General features: G+C 43.6%; 1 protein-coding gene across 1 annotated transcript in view; it reads left to right on the top strand.

Annotated features, from left to right (window-relative positions):
* The window catches only part of FKBP15 (FKBP prolyl isomerase family member 15), a gene marked incomplete in the record, with an annotated part of 58,930 nt that overhangs the window by 42,180 nt on the left and 6,051 nt on the right, over positions 1–10,699 (top strand). Inside the window, 6 exon segments of the mRNA XM_014585562.2 lie at positions 1,091–1,262; positions 4,883–5,019; positions 6,603–6,758; positions 8,566–8,718; positions 9,652–9,777; positions 10,351–10,458. Coding sequence (XP_014441048.1) covers positions 1,091–1,262; positions 4,883–5,019; positions 6,603–6,758; positions 8,566–8,718; positions 9,652–9,777; positions 10,351–10,458 — 852 coding nt within the window.

Raw genomic sequence — 10,699 nt, 5'->3', positions numbered from 1 at the left:
CTCTGTCTGTCTGGCGAGCGCACGCGCCCTATAGCAAAAATCTCTCCAAAAAAAAAATAAAATAAAATAAAATAAAGTTTAATAATAAAATAATTCTTTAAAAATTTTTTTAAAAAATGAATTAATGAATGAATAAAATAAATAATTCTAAAAAAATATGAGTTTCTTTTGATGCAAAAAACGTTTTTGAGGCCTTTTTCTTATTTATTTATGACAGAGTGTGTATGTATGCACATGAGCATGAGAGACAGACAGGCATCCTCCACAGTGTCTGGTCACATATGGTTCCCTTACCCAACCCTTCTGTCTGTCAGATCTTGGGCACTTGAATACATGCCTGTGTGCCCAATGTTTTAGGCTCACCGTATTAGGGATTCAAACTGTGGTCACATGTGCTTTACAGCTTCTCTTGAGAAGCACATTACTGCTGTATAAGAGAGCACAGTTAGGTGCAAAATAATTTTGAAATCCATGCGTGCATAATCGTAATATTCATTTTCTATGAACTTTTGGAAGACCCTGTATATCCAAATGTGCTTAATCTAGTCAATTTCTCAGCATTTTGTTTTAGTTTTTTATTTATTTTTTTAGGAATTATTTAATTTTTATTTATCATTATTATTATTATTTTAAATTTACTATAGGGCATATGTGCTCACCAGAGTGAGACAGAGAGAGAGAGAGAGAGAGAGAGAGAGAGAGAGAGAGGGATAGTGAGAAAGCAAGCTGCCAGGTCTGGGACTCAAACCATAGTCATCTGTGTGGGAGTCCAGCACCCAAACACCATGCCACCTGCTGGCCCAGGTTTTGATTCTTTTACAACTATAAACAATAGTGTTCTGAACATTCCTGGTAGCAGAATTTTTGTAGTTTATGTGATATTTCCTGAGGACAAATTTCTGCAAGGGAATTGAGTCAGAGACTGTACATTGTTAAGGCTCGTTTGGGTTTAAGGTGGGTTGAATATAGTACCCTTAGCTCCCTTCCTGTCCACCAGTTATGTCAGCATGGAGTTATGTGAGGTTGGATCATTACCTAGAGACAGAGAACACCTATGCTTAAAGTGATGTCATCCTCTGTCACTGTTCAGGCCAAGGTGACAGAAGAGTTAGCCGCAGCTACTGCACAGGTCTCTCATCTGCAGCTGAAACTGACTGCTCACCAAAAGAAAGAAATGGAACTGCAGATGCAGCTGACAGAAAGCTTAAAGGAGACAGATCAGCTCAGGGGCCAGCTCACCAAACTGCAGGCAAAGCTCTCAGGTATGTCTTTCGTGGGGATGTTGGGGTTTTTGCCATTTAGACTTACAGAATTAAGCCATTACCTTCCCTCCATCCTTTTGGTGTTATACTCATGAAATTTGTAAAGGACTGAACCAAAAATTAAGATGGACCAATATAAAATGTACACAATTGTTTTACGTAAAGAACAATAAAAGAACTGACTACTAATCTGAAATTGATCTGTTGCCATAGTTCCCCTTTGCTTGGGGAAGTGTTGCTTTGAGTATCTTTGGTATTTGTGATTGGCCTCACGTGCCTATAAGACTTACTGTGTTCCTCTAACACATGACTCAGTGGGAATTGAAGAAAGAGGTGCTTTGGGGCCACAGGTGATATGGTAGTTAAGGTACTGGACTCCTGGGACCAGCAGTTAGCATAATGACTGTATCGCTGGACTCTCATGTAGTCGACGGCAATTCGAGTCCTGGATCTGGTGGCTTAAACTCATGCCGGGCACATGTGCATGCGTGCCAAAGATCCCGAGAGGAGAATGGAGGAGAACGGATTGAGGCGTGGCCACCCCCCCTGGGGGGTGATTTCTCGCTTTCTGTCTCTCTCTGTTTTTCTGGCGAGCACACGCGCCCTATAGCAAAAACCTCTCAAAAAAAAAGATACTGGACTCCTCCCACATAGCCAACTGTAGTTCACATCCTAGACCTGGCAGCTTGCTCTCTCTTTCTCACTCTCTCTTTCTCTGTCTCTCTTTGGTGAGCGTACATGCCCTGTAGCAAATTTTAAAATTATAATAATGATAAATAAGATTAAATAAACAGTTCTTTATAAATAAATACAAAGTAAGAGGTGTTTCCTGTCTGCTTTCCTCTTTCCTAGAGGATGGATTGCAGCTCTTCAGCCTGGCATTCAAAGCCCCACAGGCTTGGCTTATCTCCCGTTGCATTGCCCAGTTCATCCTAGCTCTGAGCACACCAGCAAGCCTGCTGCTGGCTACTCTTCAGCACGTACTGTAGATCTTGTCTCATTTTTATTAATGATACTCTCTGGGCTTGGTGTTCCACCCTTACCAAGATTTGTGTCTAACCCTCTCCACAATCTGCTTTTGTCAGAAGCTTCTCCAGTTGTTATTGTTCTAAGAATGTTTTTATTTCTCCTTTAAAAATTCTTCTCTCGGGACCAGCAGTTAGTGTAATGGCTATGTATGTCACTGGACTCCCGTGTAGTTGACCGTGGCTCGAGTCCCGGACCCAGTGGCTTAAACTCACACCAGGCGCGTGTGCGTGTGTGCCCCAGGTACCGCGTGTGTGCCCAAGGTCCCGGGAGGAGAAGGGATTACAGTATAGCCATCCCCCCTGGGAGATGATTTCTTGCTTTCTATCTCTCTGTCTCTCTCTGTCTTTCTGGTGAGTGCACATGCCCTATAGCAAAAACCTCTCAAAAAAAAATTCTTGGAACCAGCAGTTAGCGTAATGGCTATGTCGCTGGACTCCCACGTGGTCAGCTGCGGTTTGAGTCCCGGACCTGGTGGCTTAAACTCACGCCAGGCGTGTGTGCGTGCGTGCCCAAGATCCCGAGAGGAGAATGGAGGAGAAGGGATTGTTGCGTGGCCATCCCCCCTGGGGGGTGATTTCTCGCTTTCTGTCTCTCTGTCTCTCTCTGTCTGGCGGGCGCACGCACCCTATACCAAAACCTCTCCAAAAAAAAAAAAAGAAAAGAAAAGAAAATTCTTCTCTCTAGTGCATTATTATAACCATTATCAAAGTTAGCCTTTCATAGGCACCACTTGTATGCCTGTTCCCCTCCAGGGCACAAGCCCCTGAGGGCAAGGATAGCCTTGCTTATCTTCCTAAAGTCCTTTCCTCCATGTGGTGTTAGTTCCTAGCACAAAGGCGCCACTCCAGACATGGTGATTGGATAGCAGATTTGTGAAGATCAGCATGTTGACTCATCTACCTTGGTGTATAAAAACAGATATGGAAGGCACAGATGGGACCATGGTAGGGAGCAGCAGGAACAATAGCAGAGTTCACTTGCCTAGTGGAGAGCTGGGAAACATGACATCATCTGGTACAGTGGCACCTTAAAGATGCATTTCTTACCTTTTTAGAGCATCACTTGCGCCCACATGAGGCAAATGTGTTGGACATTCTTAAATTTAAATGTCATGAAGATACCTTATTTCTGTTGTTTTTTTAAATTTTTTAATTTAATTTTTTAAAATTTATTCATCTATTTATTATTTTAATTCGACCAAAGAGAGAGAGAGAGGGCGAAAGAGAGAGAGGAAGTGAGAAAGCAAGCCACCAGGTCCAGGACTTGAACCATGGTTGGCCATGTGGGAATGTCCAGTGCCTTAACCACCTTGCCACCTGCTGGTCCCATGTTTTTTAAATTTTTAAAAAAAAATTATTTATTTTATTTATCATTATTGTTCTTTTCAATTTGACCAGAGAGAGACACAAAAAGAGAGAGAAAGCAAGAAAGCAAGCTGCCAGGTCCAGGACTTGAACCATGGTTAACCATGTGGGAGTCCAGTGCCCTTAACCATCACACCACCTGCTGCCCCCCGCCCCCGCTTTTTGATGCCCAAAGACAATTATCTCAAGAGCCAACGAATCTTAGAAGTTTTCCGAACTAGTAAATTTTAGTGTATTATTTTGTTTTAATTCCAGATAGCTTTTGTTTGAGAAGGGATTTTTTTACAAAATTTACATGTAATAATTGTGCTTTTTTTTTTTTAGAGAGGTTTTTGCTATAGGGCACGTGCGCTTGTCAGGAAGACAGAGACAGAGAAACAGAAAGCGAGAAGTCACCCTCCAGGGGGATGGCCACGCCGCAATCCCTTTTCCTCCATTCTCCTCTCAGGATCTTGGGCACACATGCACACGCGCCCGGCACGAGTTTAAGCCACCGGGTCCAGAACTCGAACCGTGGTCAACCACATGGGAGTCCAGCGACAGAGCCGTTACACTAACTGCTGGTCCTGCTAATTGTACATCTTTTAAGAAGGGATGCTTCGAAAGCGAACTCTTGATTGAATAACTCAGCTACCAAGTTTAGTTGGGAATATCAGGTCAGCACGTGGTATGGTGGTTAAGGCAGCTGGAGCCCATGCAGCCAATTGGTTTAGTTCCAGATACAGCAGCTTGAAGAATACATGCTACAGGTGTGACCAAGATCTCAAAAGGAGAAATGAAGGAGATGGAATTATGGCTTGAGTATGCCCTATGGAGGGTGTTTCTCACTTTCCCTCTCTCTCTAGTGAATATTACCTGCCCTCTAGCAAAATTAAAAAAAAAAAAAGTAAGAAAGTAAGAAAGGCCCTGGGCCAGTACTAAACAAAGATCTGCTTGTCTTAGGATGGTGACCAAGGTACAGTTGTCAAGTGATCTGTTTCAAAGGTGGTCTCTTGTTTTTGTGTGTGGAACTTCCTACAGGATAAACACAGGTTGATGGGAGGGTCAGCTTATGGTTTGGTAGATCCTGTCATGGTCAGTGAGGTGATGCTGACAGAAGTGAGTGGGGGGTGTTATGTGGTCGGATGGGGAAATGGAAGCATGCAGCTTTGAAAGAGCTGCTAGGATGTCACAGAGCCCACTCCAGTACTGGGTCTGCAGCCAAGGCTCTCTACTTTTACATCCCAGAACTCCAAGAAACTTCAGAACAAACACAGTCCAAATTCAGGAATGAAAAGCAGAGTCGGAGACAGCTGGAACTCAAGGTGACATCCCTAGAGGAGGAACTGACTGACCTTCGAGCTGAGAAGGAGTCCCTGGAAAAGGTAAATTCTACAACCCAAGTTTCTTCATTGGACCCAAGTGGTCAGCATTATCTGCTTAATAAACATTATAATTTTTCCTTTAAAAATTACAATATTATGTGCTCATTATAATAAACACAAATAATACATAAAAGGATGAAATTAAAAAATTATCTTTTTCCTATTTCTAATCTCATGCATTAGTACTATCAACTACAGGTTTAGTGTCTTAAGTGTCTTAAGTGTCCCAAGACCAGAGTATTTGGGATTTTGGATTTTTTTCAGATTTTTGAAATATTTGCAAGTACATAATGTGATATCTTAGAGATGGGACCCAAATCTATTTTTTAAACTTTCTAAAAATTTATTATTCTTTTTTAGAGAAATTTTTTTTTCCTTTTTTTTGGGAGAGGTTTTTGTTATAGGGTACGTGCGTTCGCCAGACAGACAGAGAGAGACAGGGAGACAGAAAGCGAGAAATCACCCCCCCCCAGGGGCAATGACCACGCCGCAATCCCTTCTCCTCCATTCTCCTCTCAGGATCCTAGGCACATGCGCACATGCACCCGGCATGAGTTTAAGCAACCAGGTCTGGGACTTGAACTGTGGTCGACTACATGGGAGTTCAGCGACATAGCCATTATGCCAACTGCTGGTCCCCTTACTTACAGTTTTAAAACTCTTTCCAGCTCTGCATATCACTCTTTCTAATTTTTGTCTGACAGGTGAAATACACTACCCTGACTTAATATGTACATGTATTGCTAGTAAAGCTTTCATATATTTAATACCTTTTTAATATCCTTTACCCCCTTTCATATTATTAGTTTTATTTGTAAACCTTTTTAAGGGTATCAGTCTTTTGTTAGTCATAGATGTTGCAAATATTTGTTCAGCTTGCTCTTAACTATGTTTATATTATCTTGGTTAAAATTTTAATATCAGGGTAATACTAGGCCAGTTGAACAAAGTGGGACCATTTCTGTCTTTTTTCATGTTCCAGAACAGTTTAAATATAAAAAGAATGCATTCTTTCTTATGTTTCAGTAAAACTCACTAATAAATCTATTTTTGCCTAGTTCTTTTATAGGGGGTAATGTTGGTCCGCATTTTTAGTTTCATCTGTGAGTGTATCAGTTTTTAATCCTTTCATTGCTGTAGACACTACTACAGTGTATCTTTGTATACACAGTCTTTATGAACGTGACTTCCAGCTTCCTTAAGATAAATGACAGTTTGTGGCATTTCTAAGTGTGCCGATTGTAAAGGCTTTTCACATGATTGACTTCCAAAGAGAGAATATTCGTTTCTTTTTCTGCCCATATGTTGTGAGAGTCCCTGCCTCACGAAAGCTGGTGAAGTGTCACCAAATGGAAAATATGTCCGTTGGTGGGATGGAGGATGTCATCCTCACCAAAGTTAGGGTGTCTACAGCTCCTGAAAGCTCTTTTTTTTTCCTCTTTGTCATTCTTAGTAACCAAGAATGTTAACTATGTAGGAAAAAATGAAGCTAAAGAACCATTTTCAGATATGGAATAAGGACTCAGCAAGGTCGGTAACCACCATCCCCTTATGCCCTGTTAACCAGTTCTCTTATTTCTAAGAACCTCTCAGAAAGGAAAAAGAAGTCTGCTCAAGAGCGTTGTCAAGCTGAAGAGGAAATAGATGAAATTCGCAAGTCACACCAGGAAGAATTGGCTAAGCTTCGACAGCTCTTGAAAAAGACTCGGGTGTCCACAGACCAGGCAGCTGCAGAGCAGGTAATGGGGAACAGAAGCAATTTGGAAATGAAAGAAAGGTGTGAGGGACTCAGAGAAAAGCTTCTGGTTTCTTCCATATCCTTAAAGGTGACATTTCTCTTAGTTGATGCTCTCACCTTAGAGGAAGGTAGAAAAAGGCAATCCCAATATATACAAGAAAGCTAGGATCCTAATGAAGAATCCTCTTTTCCCTCTTACAGCTTAATTTTTAATTATGTAAGTAGATCATGAAAAAAATCTCTTTGCAAAAAAATTTCAACATGATAATGTCAAAGTCCTCAACCACCAGACACAATCCTTTAGGTACATTATCATAATTGAAAAGAAAGGATGTATTTAGGTAGTCAGGAAGGGAAACCAGGGCTGTGGCAAGACACGGCAGGATCTCCAAGAGCAACCATCCAATGGCAGCCTTCTCTTTCGAGTTTAAAATTCATGTGTAGGGGGGACCAGCAGTTAGCATAATGGCTATGTTGCTGGACTCCCATGTAGTCGACTGCGGTTCGTGTCCCGGACCCAGTGGCTTAAAACTCATGCCGGGCGCATGTGCATGCGTGCCCAAGATCCCGAGAGGAGAATGGAGGAGAAGGGATTGTGGTGTGGCCATCCCCCCTGGGGGGTGATTTCTCGCTTTCTGTCTCTCTGTGTCTGTCTTGCGAGTGCACGCACCCTATAGTGAAAACCTCTCAAAAAAAAAAAAAAAAAAAGCCTTAAAATTCATGTGTAGGGACCAGCAGATGGCATAATGGTTACGTCGCCAGACTCCCACATGGTCGACCGCAGTTCTAGTCCCAGACCCAGAGGCTTGAAACTCACTCTGGCTGTGTGTGCATGCATGGCCAAAATCCCGAGAAGACAGTGGAAGAGAAAGGATTGCGGCATGGCCACACTTTTTTTTTTTTTTTAAGAGTTATTTTTATTTAACTTTATTTATTTGTTTGTTTTAATTTGACCAGAGAGGGACAGAGTGTGAGAAAGTGCGAAAGGGATAGTAAGAAAGTAAGCTGCCAGGTCTGGGACTCAAACTGTGGTTGACCATGTAGGAGTCCAGCACCATTAACCACCATGCCACATGCTGACCTTGTGATTTCTCACTTCTGTCTGTCTTTCTCTGTTTCTCCAGTGAGTGCACATGCCTTATAGTACAAAATTTCTCTTAAAAATATTAATCTGGGTATATCTATTTAGTTGGAGTGCATTGATGCATTTGATTTGATCACCTGTGGGAATTTTGGCAAGAAAAAGTTTCTGAGCTTTTAAAGTTTAGGGTCTGATCCTTGAGCAGTGATGGCCACATTATGGCTTTGTCCTCCAAGGACCTGTTTAGATAGTCACGCCTCTGTGTGGTTGGAGTTCTGAGAGCCGGTAACATTACTTTCTAAGTATTGGGTCGTTGGAAAAGTCATGATGCATTTTTGCATAGAAGAATGTGAAAAAATATGTCATAACTTTTCTTTTTTCTTTTTTTTAAAGAATTATTTTTATTTAACTTTATTTATTTACTTTAATTTGACCAGCGAGGGATAGAGGGAGGGGGCAGGGGGAGGAATGAGAAAGCAGACTGCCAGGTCTAGGACTCGAACCACAATTGTCCATGTGGGAGTCCTCTGTCTTTAAGTACCACGTCACCTGCTGGCCCCTGTCATGACTTTTCTGATGACCCAATAATTAAAATCTTACAGATAGTTTTTTTTTTTTTTTTCCCTGATTAGATCTGAGCTGTCAGCCTATTCTTTGCCTTATGAAAGTTGAGCTTCTGGAGATGCAACAGGACCGTCAGGATATGGCTGTTACTTTCTCTTGGCAGGTGTCTCTGGTGCAGGCGGAATTACAGACCCAGTGGGAAGCGAAATGTGAGCACCTGTTGGCCTCTGCCAAGGATGAACACCAGCAGCAGTACCAGGAGGTGTGCGCGCAGAGAGATGCCAACCAGCAGAAGCTGATACAACTTCAGGAAAAGGTAAATGCTTGCCCTGGGCCCTCGAGTCCTGTTGATCCATTTAAACGTAAATGGTGTTAATAGCTAGAAACCAAAATCCCACTAGTCTAACTCTCCAGTTTGTCCTTTATCTTTCACTTTCTTATTGGGGGTGACAGGCCAGTGACCTGGAAAAAGAAAAGAACAGCATTAGTGTTCTGGAACGTGTCTTCCATTATTAGTGATCCTTCATTTATTAAGCAAATATTTATTAAACTTCACCTGTGTCGGAACCATTGTGTTAGAGAAAGGACATACGAAGACTCTGCCCTCAAGAATCTCACAGTCAAGAAAGGGAAAGAAAAAGAGAAATGAAGTCAAGTCAGGGTGCTATGGGGCCCAGAAGGGGAAGTACATAGGGAAGCCAGGAAGGCTTCCTAAAGGAGGTGACATTTGAACAGAGCTGAGAAGGATAAGAAGCTTTGTGGTAGAGGAGGAGGCAGAACATCCTGAGCAAAGGCACCAGGAAAGGCTAGAGCTCGGGGTAGCAGATATAAAAGGAGAGAGATGGCCTAGGGTCACAGTGTGACAGCCCCGTTTCTTTCTTTAAAGCATCCAGTGAAAGCCTCTGACAGAGAACTAGGAGGCAGTCTTGTCAGGTGGATAGGTTGCTGCTAATGCTGAGTGTCCATGTTGCTTGCCTAGAGTTCTTACCCCACCACCCCGCTTCTCATTGTTCTTCAAACCTGACTAGGAGCATGGATGTGACCTTGCTAGGAAAGGGAAAGTCAAGCTGAGGAAATAGAATACCTGGGTCAGCAGGTCTGGGGGTGGAGACGAAGGCTGGGGGAGAGAGGGCAGCGGGTCTTCAAGGTTAAGGATGGCTTAGGATGGTTCTCCTCCCCTTGGGCTTCCTGACCGTCCCCTGCTACTCCACATTCCCAAAGCCACACCCATAGCCTGTTCATTTTGCAGTGTTTGGCCCTCCAGGCCCAAGTCGAGGCCCTCACAGAACAAAACAAACAGCACATCAAGGAGCTGGAGAAGAGCCAGTTGCGGACGTCTGGGGTTGAAGCAGCTGCTACTGACCCCTCAGAGAAGGTGAGCTGGTATTTCGAAGAGGCACGCCGTCGCACAGCAAGGGGTCGAACGTGTGTCAGCATTCCGAAAGAACGTGGCCGATGTGCTGCCCGGGTAGCTGTTCTGACTTCAGTGATGCCCCACTTGTCTGACTTCCAAAGGTCCCTGTCCTCTGAGATTTTGACAGATAGGGGAGGTGCATCTAAATCTCAGGAGAAGAATGAGGGGGAGGGAGTTGGGACTGTGTCCGGGATCCACTCGCTACTACTCCTCATAGCCCATGGCAGCTCTTCATGACGGTCACAGCCGAGGGAGGCGTCGATAAATGGCTTGTATGCGTCTTGGGCACACAGAGCACAGCTTGCCTGCCCTTGATAGGGAGCTTCACGGACAGCCCTTCCGTCAGAATCCTGCTCACTGTTGAATATTGTCCACTCCACAGTGGCAGCCTTCAGTGTCTCTGGTCGTGACCACACATGTCCCATGGTAGGATTATAAGGCAGCTTCGCTTCAGCCTCCCAAAACCCTTGGTAGAGTTGAAGCACAGCCCTTACTGAGCCGATTTTGGCAGCACGTGTTTTGATCATCATACAGGTCAAGAAGATCATGAACCAGGTGTTCCAGTCCTTGCGGGGGGAGTTTGAGCTGGAGGAGTCTTACAATGGCAGGACCATTCTGGGAACAATCATGAATACGATCAAGGTACGGCCAGCCGGCTGCCAATTGTCTCCTGGGAACAGGTATTTTGTTGCTTACGTACCTTCTAAGAGGTCACGAGTAAATAGTTATTTAGGACTGTTCATCAGTAATTAGGATCTTGGAATGACCCGTATGTGGACACACCCACTTAGCCTTTTGTGACAGGTAGAAGCAAACTGGCTTGAACTAAATGACCCGCTGTGTTGTCGTGGCCTGAAGAACCAGGAGTGTCTGCTCTTTCCCA

This window comes from Tupaia chinensis, unplaced genomic scaffold (assembly GCF_000334495.1).
Source record: "Tupaia chinensis unplaced genomic scaffold, TupChi_1.0 Scaffold000081_1, whole genome shotgun sequence".
In the NCBI taxonomy this organism is placed as follows: domain Eukaryota; kingdom Metazoa; phylum Chordata; class Mammalia; order Scandentia; family Tupaiidae; genus Tupaia; species Tupaia belangeri.
Note: the sequence above shows the minus strand (reverse complement) of the source record. Positions and strands in the feature narration are given on the sequence as shown.